General features: G+C 37.1%; 1 protein-coding gene across 1 annotated transcript in view; it reads right to left on the reverse strand.

Annotated features, from left to right (window-relative positions):
* The window catches only part of PREX2 (phosphatidylinositol-3,4,5-trisphosphate dependent Rac exchange factor 2), a 331151-nt gene that overhangs the window by 253178 nt on the left and 60560 nt on the right, over nt 1-17413 (reverse strand). The window contains exons 5-8 of the mRNA XM_063451343.1: nt 15269-15370; nt 11127-11288; nt 8103-8236; nt 3715-3818 (exon numbers count right to left, since the gene is read on the reverse strand). Coding sequence (XP_063307413.1) covers nt 3715-3818; nt 8103-8236; nt 11127-11288; nt 15269-15370 — 502 coding nt within the window. The remainder of the gene's footprint in view (nt 1-3714; nt 3819-8102; nt 8237-11126; nt 11289-15268; nt 15371-17413) is intronic.

Below are 17413 nucleotides of genomic sequence, written 5' to 3' on the forward strand. Positions count from 1 at the left end.
GCGTTTTTGACTGTTCCCAGGCAGATGTGTGTTTGTAGATTTCCACGGAAAAAAATGTGCGTTTCAGTCTACCCTAAACTATGCAATACAAAGGAAGGGAACAATATATGTCACCATTACTGTATAAATGACAAAATGGGCAAAGAAACAAAAGATACACAGACTGAATCGTAGCCTAGATGTAGACCGCTATATATCCCAAATGTAAGGATTGTATCTAACATAGAACCATGTTAAAGCCTTTTATTTGACTTGGCACCCCTCTGTGCAAGTCTGGCTTTATTTGCCATTTATATTGCAACAAGCATGCATTCGTAGAAAGTCAAACAATGAGAACATTTGATATTACTGTACATTGCCATCTTGGACCAAACTAAATTATTAGCTGTCTGAGGATTTATGATCTACATCATGGGTGTCCAACCTTTTGGCTTCCCTGGGCCGCATTGAGCAAAGAGGAATTGTCTTGGGCCACACACAAAATATATGATTAATTTATACAATAAAACTTCAAAAGACCTTTTCTTAGCTTTGATTTTTAATTTGTTTAGTAGATAAATCCCTTTTTTGTTATCCATATGAGGGATATTTCAGGTTACCAAATTAGGGAGCTTTCTACTATACATATACATATAGACATAACCACAGATCTACACATACACACACAATCACTGATACACACATACACATAAAATAACAGACCTATACACACACACAATGACAGACATACACATAACCACAGACATACACAAACAAAATCAGCCACCTAAACATACAATCACAGACATACACACAATCATAGATCTATATACACAATTGCATACATACATGTATCACAGATATACGCAAACAGTCAAAGACCCCACACACATACAATCACATACCTATACACACAATCACCTATATACACACAAATGTACACACAATCATACACATAATCACAGACCCACACACATACAATCACAGACTTATACACATAATCACCTACATACACGCAGACATATACACAATCACAGATATACACAAACGGACATACACACACGGACATACACGCAATCACACACATAATCACAGACATGAACAAATACAATCATAGGCCCACACGTACACATACAATCACAGACACACACATACAATCACAGACCTTTGCAAATAATCACAGATATATACATAATAACAGATATACACACAGATACAATCACAGACCTATACACACATACATACACACACATAATCAGACATATACACACGCAGGCATACACACACACATACACATCATTACACAATCATAGACCCACACATACACATACACAAACACAATCACATACACACACAAAAATCACATTCATACATATGCATTTAGTAATTAAGAGGTCCACCCAGCCTCCCTACCTTGCTCTGGGAAGGCTGGAGTGGATCCTCTCTCTGGTGACCAATTTCTACTGTGATGAGAACACTGTGCTCTTCCTGCACAGGTTACTCACATGCCCAGTAGTGATGCCAATACCGAGATGACATCATATCCTAGCTGCCCCCTCAGTGCAGGGCGCGCAAGGGAGCTGTGCAGAAAAAGCACAGTAAGTAATGGGCTTCCTGCCTCCCACGCCGCCTGGCAGCTCGGATGGCAACTGGGCCGCATTACAAGTGGTTATGGGCAGAATGCAGCCAACAGGCGAAACAGGTGGCCACCTATTCATCCCACCTCTATGACCGCACACACCCAGTGAGTCATGAGCATTCGTACCTAGATAGGGACACCTGGTGACACATAGGTCTGAGGGGTCTACAAATCCGGCACCACAACACACAGGTTATTAACGCTTGGTGCAAGGTTACCGAAGAGGCACTTACAGCTGGGGAACGCAACCCCAATAGCAAACTGAGAACGAGAGCTGACAATAAATCGCAAGTCTCTCTGGTTATATGTGTGGTAACTTACTTGAACCCCCCGCCCCCCTCCACTTAATGCATTCAGTACACGATAATTGCAACCTGAAAGAAACATACTATATCTCTAGCACCATGGTGGCGAAACATGTACACGCAGCTAAATAGTTACTTTGTTATAACACCCCTGTTACATAATCACATTCCTAACTGCATATTGAGCCCAATAACCGACCCTAGAGCCTCCAGTTTCAATACGTTATTGACCTTATGTATCCCACAAGGCTTGAGTGTCACGCAAATGTCAGAGGCATATATCTGCAGGTTCTTACCTACCTCGTCTGCACAATCTCTATAACGCCAATAAAGGTCGTCACACCAGAACAGAATAGGAATAGGCGGCCACATCTTAAATATGATAAAGATATTACATGATTTTCTTAATCTAATTGCTGCCATAACCCCTTCCCTTAAAACACGGAAAATAACAGCAACTTGTTATGCAGCAAACACTCAGCTTGGGTACTATAATGTTACAATAACTATGTGATTAATGATCAAACACTAAACTGTAACATGCTTTTTCCTATTGAAGGGTCAATTGTTAGTTTCTTACAAAAGCTTATCACACATTCTTGTGGCCCCTGTTTAAAATTCAATGTGGGCTTATTTCTATATCTGATTTGGACAGATCACACTGTTACTGCTTGCAACTTCTACATCATAAACTTGTTAATTTTTTTCTTTGAACCGGTCATAACCACAACTAAATTGAGAAATAAAGATTTGTCAAAAAAAAAAAAAAAAACACATCTGCAACCCTTTCTTCTGCTATACATGCATATTTGCACAATTTATGTTTTCAATCTCAACTACTTTTTTTTTTTTTTTTTTTTTAAATAGAGGAATGATACTTTCTTTAATGAACACTGATACCTTATATATTGTCATCACATGGCAAATATAAAAAAAGAAACCAAATAAAAAGATGTACTGTTTGCATTTAGAAAATGTTCAAATAAAAAAAAAAAGGTAGCATTATCCTTGAGAGCCTTCCAAATTCAGCTACCTGCAAACTTGCTCAAACGAAGACTAAACGTATAAAGTTTAAGTGAATTCTACACATTAAGTCACAGCTGAGCTCAGCACAACTACCTGTTTTCCAAACAGAGACTAACAAATTCAGCAACGTAGCCTTGTTATTCTGGAATAGACCCATTTGTTACATTAGGTTTGTGGTAGTATGAAAGGAGAGAAAATGTAAATTCATCCCAAAAAGGTTGTTGCCTCTATCTCAGGTTTCCGAATAGGTAAATTTTTACTTAAACCACCATGACCACTTCAATTATTTGATATGGTTATGGTGGCTGGAGTCTGCATGTGCAGTGTTTCTCTTTAAAACATTCCACACACAGAGATTCACCCCCTCTGCTGCCAGAGGTGTAACTTCACTTCCAGCAGCGTCATTAACGTTTGATCAGACAGAGCCAAACTAGAGTTCTGGGCTGTCTATTGTCAACTCTGCACAACTTTTGTTGCAAAGAGTTGCAGTTAGTGGCTGAAAATGGTCAGCTGACACTCTCAACCGATGAATGTCGATCCTCGCAGCTTAAAGCTTGTAGAGCCCTGCAGAAGCCAGAAGCACATCATTAAAATAGCAGGGAGCTTGGTGGGGACCTTTGCTAAACGGTTTCCTCCCTATTGCCATAGAACCAGCCCAGGGTATTACTAACACCATACCCACTACAGGGGGCTATAGCGGTTAGGATGCTTGGAGTTACCTTTTAAGGATTCTAAGTAACCTTAATTCTGCAGTTTTATACTCACCAGTTCCATCATCAACATTTTCAACCTCCATCACCTCTGTGTTGATACGTCCACGGAATAGATAGCGGTGTCCATCTGTGGATGCTTTGCTGTTCTTCAGACGCCTTGCAATTAAAGAAAATTTGATTTAAAAAAAATAGAATAATGATTTAATAAGGTGCATGATACATAATCACTTCATTATATGTAAACATGTTTTGTTTTTAAATTAAATAGCCATGTCGGGAAAATGTATCCACATTGTAAAATGAGAAAGTTATAGTTGAAAGGCTGACAAACAGAAATTATTATTATTGTCAATGATACACTTAAACATAAATGAAGATAAATGAAACACATTGCCCATCTTATTGAGCCTTCCTTTTACATTTATTCGGTTCATTGTGAATGCATATTTATTAACTTAAGGTCACGCACAAAATATATTCAGTTTCCAAAACCTTGAATTAATGTCATATACACAGAACTCTAAAATGTATCTGGAATGTTTAGAAGAAAATCAACATGACATTTGTTCCTTGAGCAGTCTGCTACGTTTATCCGAGCCACCAGTCAAAGAAAAAACATGGGAAAGCAGACAGTAAACTTCAGTAAAACACGTCTAGAAAGTGAAATAACTTTGTTTTAAAACTGGATCTCTGCAGTTTTTCCTTTAGGGTCTGTTTAATATGTCTTTATATTCTTGGAGAACAGAGTTTATTTAGTTCTTCCCACTAATGGCCCACGGGTAGGTCATTGTGGGTGGCCGCTATTAGTACTAAGAGCGTTAAAAGACATATTTTACTGGAAGTATTAACTGGTTTCTCTTCTGGCACTGGACATGCCATTCTTATTATTTGGGAACATTACTTCAATATTGAAACTATGAGACCTAGTTTGTTTATGAAGATTCTAAGAAATCAACAATGAACATAACGAGGATCTTAAAGGCTGTATTTTGAAATAATTCACTTTGGCTGTTGAGAAAATAACCACTTCGATTGATGACCAGTGTTGTTCTTAATTAAAGGAACTCTTCAAGTACCCAAGGTGTAAGAATACAGCCAATAAACAGCCTTGCAAAACAGCATTCCAATTTAAGCCAGGTGCACTGTTATCAAGTTATTGACACAAGTTAATAGAAGTCACCCTGAGCTTTTTGCTAATGCAATCAAGCCGCACTTTTCATATTTTTCAAGAATGAAGGTTACTTGCAGTTGTGCATTCTTCAGCTTTCAACCAAAAACAAACCTGACAGTGCTGTACAATGGTTTATGGTTATGAACATCACTTACATTAAAAAGACTGAGAAGGCCCAGGATTGGCGGAAAGGCCTGAGCCATTTTATGGCTTCTGCATATTTCACTGCAGAACATACAAATCCTGGGAATTTACAGAAAAAGAGGATGCTCGCATACAGGGATATTAACTAAAGTGAGAACTTATAGTGATTTTAACGTGAATTTCAAATTTAAGGCCAAAGTCACCAAACTGAATTCATAGCTGACTCAGGGAATGTTTGTAGTTTGTCTATTGAAATTGATATTTACTTTGAATTGACTTTGAATTATAATTTTAGTAAATAACCCTGATAATTACATAGCGGTTCTCCTTCAGGAAGATTTTGGATTTTTATTTATTTATTGCATTTGATTGTAACACATTATTTCCACAATTCAAAAAAGGTGAATGAGTTCCAAACTAACAATGGAGATTTAAAACACACAATGTCATTAAAATGAGTTTTATAAAAAAAAAAAAAAAAGTGAAAATGATATGCATTGCCCTGCTGTCAGTTTCTCTGACTCTTTTGATGTTTGTGGCCTGAGAGGCTTTGTAAACAATATTTTTTCAGACTGCTTTATTACAGTTGTGCCCCACTTTTAATCACTGTCATAGTACATTACTTCTTTTTTGTTTTGCCCTGTCGTGTTGGTTGTTTCTGAGTTTGCTTTACACTAACAGATTGTTGAAATGTCTTCATTGCGTTAAAGGAAACTCTGGCTTCCCTACCAAGTTTGTGACCTTTAATCAAGTCAGTGTCAGCTTTGACTCTGGCTGTTTCCCGGATCACTTCTATCCTGTCTGCATCAGATTCCCTGCTTGTGTGAAGGATATTAAACATGATAGGATATCTCTTTTGTCAGTTACAACTTGCATAAAGTTTTTTTTTACAAAAATATACAGCCTTTTTGGCCACATATGGATTACAATAAATTAACCGTCAGAACTCACAGCTTGAGAGCGAACATTCTACCTTGATATTGTTTGAACAAAGCTGTCTGCAAGTTCCCTTGTTATCAATATCCCTTATTTCCCTAAGGAAATACAGGAATGCATGAAATTATTTATCTAAAGAGAAGCAGGGGGCCAAAGGCACAAATGCAAACAATGTATATAACTTTTAAGAGACCTCCATCCTATTTCCTTATCTCTGTAGATGGAAAGCTACCAGATACTTGAAATGGCTTTGTTTTGTAAATCAAATCATATTTTGGTTACACGAACAAATATACAATTTAGGCCATCACAAGTGTTTTATAAACCATATTTGAAATGATAGGTAGCTGGGTGGTGAGGGGGGATGTATTTTGTTGTGCACTTGGTAAACCGATACCAAACAGGAAGTGGGTGAAAGATAGAACAGGAAGTGCAAAAGTAAATTGCTGTGAGGGACCTAAACAATAATCGCAATGTAATTTCAAATAACTTCTGTCAATCTAAGGAAATGTTCACCAAATAAGCACATAATACAAATAGTTCTTACACATAACATTTGCAAAAACAAGAGGAACAAAATTACCAGATCTCCTCTACCATAATTGATTGTTTATTTTGTATCTATGAATATTGCACAGCTACAATACAGGTTTACTCTAGGAAAGCTGTGAGACAGCTGATACACATTAACTTGAATTTGTATGGCCAGCCCAGTGTGCAATCATGCACTGACTTATTTAACAGCTAAAAAGGAGGGGAGTTTCTTTTCTTTGTTGCCAAGAGTAAAATGTTTTATAGCTATAGAGGCTTTGTTCCATGGAATATTACAGATAGGCTATTCCCCCAGAATGTAAGATTGTTTGAGCAACACCCTCTATTCCTGTGTGTCCGACTCGTCTTGTTGCAAATACTTGTTTGTTAGTCCAACTAACAGGCAGCGTTGCTGAATTTGTTGGCACTGTATAAATAATAATATGTCGAAGAGTCTCAAATAATTGAATGAATTTGACTAGCATTTCACCCACTACAATAAAATAAATAATTTTGTTATTGTGTTTATTATTATTTCTTTGCCATAAAAAATGTGTCCAATCGTTTTACTTAGCTAGAAAGAGGAAGGAAAAAGAGGAAATGGACCCTGATTCTGTGCTCAGATTTGGCAGATGTCGTAAAAGGTGGCTTTGGTCTAATGGAACGGGCTCAGTGGCCTTGTAAGGAATAGGAAAGGAGAAAGATTAAGACTGCATTTGCCAGCAAGTACAGGATGTGCGGTGACCACAAAGGACATTCGCAAGGGCATAACTGACACAAAACAGCAGGGAAAGAAAAGCGAACAAATGTTAGCATGCATGAAAAATCAAATCACTGACTTATATCTCAAAATGAAAATAGCAGCTGTATAGAACATACAAGGTTCTAGGGACACTAGCAATAAAATGTATCTTGCTAAATACCAGAATAACAGAGTGAGGTGCTGCACATTCACTCTCAAACCTCCCAAGCCGATAGCCATGATACTGGGGTCAGAGTTAAAATAAGGGGTGCCTATTCTGTGCACTTTTCATTTTTAGACCAGTTCCTTTTTTTAAATTTGCAACAAAATTGCATTATTTTCTAAGTTGCAGATGGAGGGAGACCAATACTTCCCAACTCCTTTGTGCATCCTCAAAATCTTGGAGGTAGCAATGGTGATCTGATTTTTTTTTTTTTGGGGGGGGGGGGGGGCATATGGGCACCTGAGAATTATGTGCCTGCAGGCACCTGAGATGTAGATCTGGTCCTTAAGAGTTGACTGAAAGGGTGATGTTTTTTTGGAGACTGAGCTTGTGAGGGATGAGCAGGATCCCATTTGCATTACAGATAATCATGGCACCATCCACTTACTCAAAATATTTACCACGTCCACTGGACTATTATGAAGGTCTTCGTATAGAATAGATTATAACCACAGAAATAGTAAATTAAAATTTCAATGGGTAATATAATTCACAAACCTCCTAACAGTGTTAGAACAATCCCACTTTCTGACCTTATGTCACTATCCTTGGGTCTTAAATCCAGTATATAATACAGTATCCAAATCCCAGCATGTATCGTTAGCTTGGGTCATACTCATGAGATGCAAGAGCTCTAACCAAAAATTACAAGTAAGCCCAATAATAATAGGTAGAAATAATAATGAAACTTACCGATGTTTTCTTTTGCAGTACACCAAAAGATTATCAAACAGGAAAAATATTCTCTCCTGGATATTCCCTGATGAGATTTTTAAAAGGACCCCATGCATTAGCATTTCAGTGCACGTATCGGTTATGCTTGAACCCTATTAACGAAAAAGGTAAATATATCCATTAGAGGTAAACCATGCCTTCTAACATTTCAAATCGAGAAGGTGGGACACTTTAATTTTAGGGGTGTGAGTGGGGATGCAGGCTTTTAGGTGACTTACTATTAATAATTAACACAAGAAAAAGGTTGTATGTATTGTAGTTTAAAGACACATTACTCTGAGCATTCTTGTTGTGGAGCTCTGTTATATTACTCTGAGCATTCTTGTTGTGGAGCTCTGTTATACAATCAGACACTCATAGAAAACTGTAATAGAGGGATTTTTATTCATCCTCGGGGCCATGCTAGAACTAAATATAAATATAATTAAGACATCAATTAAGTCTATATAGTATGACGTCAATAACATTACAACTTAATTTAATTTGAAGAAAAAAAAACCACACTCAACATTTTCAACTGCCATGTAAAACAGTCAAATTAAGAATATCCGTATTCGGTGACGAGATATGTGCAGAAATACAGGAACAAGAGGTGATGAGAGATCTGCTCATATTGGCTCAAAATCTATAAATGGGATGCACTTCCTACAAATGGGGGGGCATTAATCTGAAAAGACTCAGCATGGAGTTCTGTTTCCATGGATACCCTTAAACAACTGCTACTATTTTAGAATATCTTACATAAATATTGAACATATTTGGAGAGCTTCGCCATGTGAAATGATAGCTTTAGTTGGTTTTTCTTTTGTCCTAAAATCTCTAGCTATCATTATTTTGTTTTGATTTTAAAAAAAAATTTAAAAAAATTGAGGGCTGTTATTTGGTGAATAGACCCAAATGAGCCATACTGGTATGGCAGCAATCAGGGCAAACCATCACTGGAAGTAATGGCAAGGGTATAGCTCTCATTGCACAACAATGTTCTTTTTTTGGAAAGCAATACGTTTTGCCTATAACTTTCTGTTTACAAATAGAAACTGCCAACACTTTGCTTGGTATGGGAATTTAAGCCATGCTTTGATCGTCGCTGATTCTAAAAATAGCTTCTTCTTTTATTATTATTATGTGGAAAGCCAAGACTCTGCTAAATGTTTCCTTCTGGTAGGAAATCACTATGCTTTGTATCTTTATTCCTATCCCTGAGGCTCAGCTGAAATCCAGATGTGTATTTAATGAAGCCAGAGGTGGTATTTAACTGTTCTTTATGGGGAACCACTGAGCAAAGTTTGACTTTTTTTTTTTTTTTTTAATAAAAGATTGATTGTACTTTTTGATATTGTTTCTTAAGATATATATTACCTCCTGTATGAAAAACAGTACAATATGTATTTGAACGTTATCTACTAGGACCATATATCTACTATATCATTACAGGTGTAGAACCATTCCATCGACAACAAATGTGGGTATTAAATAGATTACATTATTATTTTCAATTTAGTCTTAAATATATTTAGAAAGGTGGCTTAAATGGATTGATGTCAAAAAAAGTTTGTTTGCAACCTTTTGATTGAAATTTCTCTTTATAGAGTGAGATTTCTTCTGTTATCTCAGCTCTCTAGACACTTAACGTTAATCTGATTAATTTAGCTGCCTTGCCCAATTGGCAATTTGCATTTGGAAGTCCGAGTAGATCATTTAAATTAATTTGTGCAAATTTTCAGCTTAGGACTGCACTAGAACCACTCACTGCTTATTAAAGATGTACCTATACTGCTTAACCTGAGTTAAACTCTATACTGGACCCTTATCTCAGTACACTTCATTTTATATGAACTCCCAAACCCAGACTTCTACTGAAAAGCTTTAAAGATAAAAAGTAATTTGTTGAAATCTGCTTAAGTACAAGATTTAGCCCGGAGGCACTCTGCAGACACATCTGTTGGTTGCATATGGGTGTGATTAAAATGTCATGATGGCAGCAGTGTACGTAAGGACAATATTTTCTAAGGCTGATTGAATACTAATGCAGTAAAGTGCAACAACAATATTTACCAGTAGAGGGAGACATAGCCAGATAACGGTTGCCCAGAGCTCCAGGCAGGGTTTCAGATTAGGAGCCCCCTCCTTGTGCCCTGGCTCTGTGAGTGGTGCATGTGTGAGAGTGTTGACTGAGTGTTGTGTGTGGTCTTCACCTGTTGTGTTGTGTGTGAGCTTCATCCCTGTGCCCCCTCACTTCGTTGAGGGATTGGTGTAGTTTGTAGCAATATCAGATACAGATCACTTGTGGTCCCCCACCGCTTCTCAATGCCTCGTAGCGAGGGCACTCTTAAACTGGTCTGTAACTAATATTGGTCCAAACTACACCACTCCTTCAACAAAGTGAGTAGGCAAAGGGATGAGGAGGGAGATGCTTTGATCTCACTGCCAGCTGGAGAAGGTCTCCCTCACACACAGAGCTGGAGTTCCAGGCTCAGACAGGGCCCTGGTTGCTGCATTAGTCCACTAATGGATAACCCAATTCTGGAGTGAGATTAGAAAGTTGACGTTAGAAAGTTGTGTTAACAATACGGATTTCTCTTAGTAAATGGAGGTTGAGCAGTAGAGCAGTAGAGTGGCAAAATCATATGCTGAAAAAGATCCATGGAAGATTGGAATGGTAACATTTCACTGACTGGTTTAAAAGAGAACCTTCCCATACTTCAAAGAAAACCATGGAGTGGTTAATTACTTAATCCCAATGTAAAACAATGTAATTACAAAATAAATTAGACACTAATAATGGCACTCTGTGAATACACACTGACTTTATCATGTAGAAATGCTCGTTCACACAAATTTCTACTCAACGCCATGCATAAAAGCATGCAGTGGTTCAGGGGTTGTTCAAATCAAACATCATGGGAAGCAATGTGATCTAAATGACTGGAGGATGTTTCAAGCACAATATCTCTTGAGTTCACAGGGAACTGGTGGCTTTACCTCCCATCCCTCTATGTGGCTCTGCCATTCCTCCAAGATTTCCAGTTTTTCCATCTGTCGCTTGGCTTCATTAATGTTAGAGCACACAGCTTTCATTGCTTGAAGAGCTTCCACAATGGATCCATGCTCCGTGTGCCGCTTTGGAGTCCTTTTCAGTAACTCCTGTTAGGGCAGAAAGGTTAGACATCATGGAAAACACATAGAATGTTAAGAAGCAGGTAATGGTTATTGTGCTATGGGGATGGCATTTAGGAGATTAGCAGCACTTTAGAGGGCGCTGATTGGGTGTCTTCACAATGGGTATTTGTGCAGTGGTATTACTATGTTCTAACCTCCGAGGAGTAATTTGCCGACAGATGTGCCAAAGAGGTAACTGTTGAGGATTTTCTGTAATAAGACTGAATTAATTATATTCTCACCGAATAACTTGTTTTTAGAAAACATCTACAGGTCATCTTTTTTTCTTTTTATTTCTTTCTCATTTCAATTTTATCCGTATAAATTATTGAAGACACGACAACCTTTTTTTCTCTTGAATATACTTATCTATTTTTTTCCATTTGTTTTCTTTTTTTATTGTTAATGGTTGTTGGGCTTCATTGCGGACGCAATATTGTTATCCCCCCCCCCCCCCCCCACCACCCCCTTATTTATTTATTTTATTTTATTTTAGCCCTGAGTTTATTATTATTCTATCAGTATTATACGTTTTCTATCGGTCACTATGACATAAAAACTTTTAGCTTAATAACTTCTAGTTCATTATCACAGCCACGTATTCTAGTTATGTTTATACATTTCTGTTTGTGACCATTACCTGTTATATTATCTTACGTAGATCATTACCATTTTCGTTTATTGATTAACATAATATTTTTCTAAATAAAAAACATTTGAAAGAAAACATCTACAAGGTTATTCACTAAAGTATGAATTGTTGGAAATTCAAAGTGAATGCAAAAAAAGTAAGGGTACATCAGCTGTGCTTCTAGTTTAGCTATCTTAGCCCAAAATGTGAAATTGACTTTGAGTTTAGGTAGAATTTACGATTTGATTAATAATCCTGCTTATGTTCTGAAATATGTCATAATTCATCCATGAGAAATGTTTTATAAGAAATTGCATTTCTTATGCAGTGTTTGATCATATCACTGTAACTAAACCCCCATTATTTTTGCAGAAGTCAGGTTTTTAGAAAAACCTATTTAATACTGTGAGCTTTGAAACTTGTGTTTAGTGAGTGAACGTGCTAGGTTCTGTATGCTGCGTGTGTAAATATTATATTTTTGATTGCCCCACAGGGTAGGGCTTCAGTCAATAGAGCTAACGGAAGTTCCTGCTTAGGAGCTTCAAGATCTTCGGCATTATTAGTGGAGGAGGGGAGTGTCATGTGGAGGATCCCAGGTATGAAGCCAAACCATTCAAAAATGGTTTGAAGACTTCCAGTGGAGTGGACCAAGTCACCCATGGCACCTTAAACAGTTCAGTGAGTTGTAGTGATTATGGTGCTTAGAGTGTTTATTTAACACAGGGCTGGGCACAATATAAATCCCCCAGATTTTGTAGAACTACAACCACTTCAATGTTTCACTAGCCTTTGGAATGGCAAAGCATTCTGGAACCTGCAGTACTACAACATCCAGAGATCTACCATTTGCACATGCATGCTTTAACACATTGACAGAGTTATTCACTAACTTCAGAACAGTCAGAAATTCTAAATGGATTTCAAGTTTAAGGCCAATATAATCAAACTGGAAGCATAGCTGACCATATTCTGCCCATTGAAGTGGTCTAGGTGCCAACTCCCACCACCCTTAACCCTGCAAGTGTAATTATTGCAGTTTTCATAAACTGCAATAATTACCTTGCAGGGTTAAGTCCTCCTCTAGTGGCTGTCTATCAGACAGCCACTAGAGGGACTTCCATGTTTTTAGAACACGAAACGTGTTTTAAGCAACGCTGGACGTCCTCACGCTATTGAATAATGCTTTCCTAAGGGGAGGTCTAATGCACGTGCGCGGCCATTGCCGCGCATGCCCATTAGATCTCCCCCGTTGGCTGACGTCAGCGGGGGAGGAGAGTAGGCTGAGCCTGACCCAGCGCCGAGAAACATCCTGGCACTGGAGAGTCCCTTTAAAGAGGAACTGTCACGTCTCTAGAATTTAACACCAGGGAGACTGTCTGGGTTGTCACGCATATCCACCAACATATAACTAATATATATCACATTATGAAAAAATAATGCATAAATATACACTTAGAATGAAATGATATTAGCCCCCACTGTCGGATAACGTCAAAGGAGGCAGAGCACTGACCTAGCGCCGAGGGACATTGGCACTGTAATCAGGTAAGTGAATAAAGTTTTTTTTAACACTTTATTTGCCACTAGGTTGTGGGCGTGAGAGGGGGGTGGAATGTAGTGTTTGGAATACCGATTTTGTATTCCTAAACACTATAGAATCCCTTTAATTTGCCAGCCCTATATTTGACTATTGTTGTCCTCATGAGACATTGCTGAATACAAATATGAGTGTTGTAGAGCAGTAAAATGTATGATGACAATAATATCATCAATGAAAGAATAGTGTTTGTGTGAAAAATGTGAAAAACTAATATGAATACTAACTTTGCCCAGGCTTTATTGGCTACTAAAGATTGGCCATACAAAAATTCTGAATACCCTGAGTTGTCAACTTTTGCAAATTGCATGCCATGAGGAGGATAATTATCTTTCCTGGGCTTCAATAGGGTCTCGAAGGCATCATAGGCCAGGCAAACCAATTTATTAAACCCTGTAACTTTCCAAAAACCCATAAAACCTGTACATAGGGGGTACTGTTGTACCTGTGAGACATTGCTGAATACAAATATGTGTATTTTATTGCAGTAAAAGCTAACAGTATTATGACATTCACAGTTAACATGCCATGCAGAACTTGGAAAATAACACAATTTCTTCATTTCTAACACTCTTTTAGAATTTACTCATTCTAAATTATGTTTCATATATAAATATTTAATGTGAAATGAAAGCCTTGTTTCTCTTGAACAAATTTATATTAAAAATGTGTGGGTGCACCTAATATGAAAGAGGTAAATTATGGTTGTACGGGCATATTGCTCAAATTCCAGGTTTTGTTTTGGTTCAGAACGTGGACAATATCCTCCATCCCTAAGGGGTAATATAATGAATACATATTGTTTTGTTGTTAAATCATTTGTAATAATTTAGACATTTCTGGTACACTGAGATAGAAGGGGAGAAACCAAGTGGAAAGAGAAGCCTAAAAGAGAGCTGGTTATTTGGGCAAACTCTGAAAAGTGGGTAACTCCGATACTTGTGCCAATTAAAGAAAATGTTTTGTTTCTTTATTCATGAATTGCAGTTTTCATTTATTTTGCTTTTGACTCCAGCCTGCGTGTCAGGGCCCCTAACATAATGCTCTGATTTCTACCTTATCCCACACACTAATAAAAGCTGCATCTTGCACAATGATCAAGCTGCAAAATAAATGCATTAGAGACAATTTTTTTATATATAACTTTGTAATTCCCATCTCAATTCTCACCAATTCCTAGGTTAATAAACAAGCCACAGCAATATTTTATTTCTTACCTGTGATAATCGGAGTGTACATATATTTGTCGGGGGACTGTATGGAGCCCCCATTAATTTCACTGGTGATTTCAGTACGTAGTTAAACCCATGCTCAGCTCACAAAACACTTCTCTCTAAGTTTCGCAGAACACCCCAAGCTATATTCTTTAAAAACTGCATTCACACAGCCTTGGTTTACAGCATCTCATAAAGCATGCATATATCCTAAATAAGTTTAAATCCTGTAACCATCCTACTAATATTAAGAAATGTGCCATCGAGGATCACGGTATTTTAATGCCCCATTTGTCAATGGAATAGGAAGTTAAATACAAGGTGCAAACTGTGCCAGCAGAGATCTTACACAATGTTTACTGCAAGATACTGTCCCCTTTGTGCCAAATTTGGTTCGCATAATAGCAGCCCTGTTGAAGGAAGAGCAGGCAAAGGGAAGTGATTCTATGAAAGAGATTTAAATAAATCTTGTAGACTGCTTCAGACCTCTAATAAAATCTCCTAGCAACTGCTGCATACTTACACGTAGAAGAAGGGGGTACTTGCAGATCCTCTGGATTGGCGCTACTAAATAGCTTTCCAGTGGAACATCTGTGTTCTTCCTCCCTCCTAGTAACATGCAATTCTATAGAAAGAAAATACAAAAAAAAAGCTTTTAAAGCTATATGATATGGTATTAAAATATGTATGTGTACAGAACACGCACAAGCTGTAGGATAATGTTTACAGGTTACGTTGGCAACAGATTATGTTACTGTAACAAATCAAAAAATAGTGTAGTGTGTTTTGTTCTACAGGCAAATTATATAATTATTTGAAAGAAACAGCGTGTGACATATTATCTAATGTAATTGGTCATAATATAAGGAAGTATTATTACTTTACTGAGAGGGTAGTGGATGCATGGAATAGCCTTCCAGCTGAAGTGGTAGAGGTTAACACAGTAAAGGAGTTTAAGCATGCGTGGGATAGGCATAAGGCTATCCTAGATATGAGATAAGGCCGGAGACTAATGAGAGTATTCAGAAAATTGGGCAGATTAGATGGGCTGAATGGCTCTTATCTGCTATCACGTTCTATGTTTCTATAAGAATGCTGTTACTACTGCAATGGGCATTCTGAAGAATCAGAAACTGTAACAATCATCATATTCATCATCATCATCATATGAAAATATTTAATCAAGAAAAATAAGCACATACTAAATCATTATCAGAGTTATTCACTAAAGTGAGAATTCAAAATGAATGTTAAATGTAAGAACAAAAAAATCTAAACTGGAAAAATCCTCAAAGTCAACTAAGCTTTCAGGTCGGCTACGGCCGCCTTAAATTTCCTATTCACTTTGAATTCACTTTGAATTCCCACTTAGTAAATAACCCTGTGTGTGTGTATTGTGTGCCTCCTTTAACCATAATGGATCATATACAAGAAAAAATTGATCCTACGTCCTATATAGAAATTATGTTTTTATATCAACAGCATCGCAGCAAATCACAGGATCTCGGCTCTTAAAATGTTACTTGTTTCATCTAAATACTTTGTGAATTTTGTATGAAAATGTTGAGATGTGCATATTTTCAGTTCTAACCCAAGTTTTCTCATAATGTCTATAAACATTTGACACTCCCCATGCTAACCTGGAGTGAGACATTTACAGGGTCATTCACAAAACACCGCAGGTTGAAATTTGGTCGGCTCAACCAGATTTGATGCAATCGCCTTATAATGCATTCGTCATCCAGATTCCACATTCACAAATTATCATTCACTTGCTTTTTCTAGTGAATTTGAATTTTTTTTATAAAGAACTTTTTGCCTGTTGGCAGTGCTAGCAGGCATGAGGGTTAATTATTTGGCGGCTGGAAAAAGCTTGCAACTAGCTGACTCATTAAACAGTTAAATAAATAAAAATCATACGGGGTCAATATATAAATATAAATTTATTTCCCTGCTCTTTTTCCTTCTATTGGTTCCCGTTTGTCATAACGGAAAATGCATCTATCAGTATACTGCAAAACATTTACATAATATTTACCGGTAGATTATATTTTGCAGTACACCGATTGACACATTTGCTGCCCATTTTAGTTCATCTGATTCATTTTCCTGCATCCTTTTCTTGTTCATGAAATTCAGACAAGCTGAATTGCCATATGCCCAAAGTTCGGCCTTCCCAAAATATGTTTATTTTTTTTGGACAAAGTGGTTCAGCCAAATCTACAAATTTTCCTTATTTTCATCTCAATTGCCAAAAACAAACAAAGTGAATATAACTTCAAAATGAAAAAGGGCAACAATTATGAATGAAAAGGTACATGGTAAAGATCACTTGCACTTGTTAAAAAAAACACTATACTCACATATTTAATGTGTGGCCTTTCAATAAATTGAACTAGATCTAATTTGTGACTACATTTGCACAATTATGAAAGAACCTGCTCTTTGAGTAATATATTATTACTATTAATTACAAGTAGTTTAAAAAAAGAAATTTCAGCAGGTGACAGAAAAAATCGTTCAGAAAACCTCTTTGACACTGCAGCTATCAAACTAACAGACAAGCCCAGAAAACATATCTACGGTAAGTCTACGTTTTAGTATTACTATGTTAAAAGTGAATTTATTTTGAGTTTATCATCATTTCTACAAACTAAAAATATGTGAA

This window comes from Pelobates fuscus, chromosome 4 (genome assembly GCF_036172605.1).
Source record: "Pelobates fuscus isolate aPelFus1 chromosome 4, aPelFus1.pri, whole genome shotgun sequence".
Taxonomy (NCBI): Eukaryota; Metazoa; Chordata; class Amphibia; order Anura; family Pelobatidae; genus Pelobates; species Pelobates fuscus.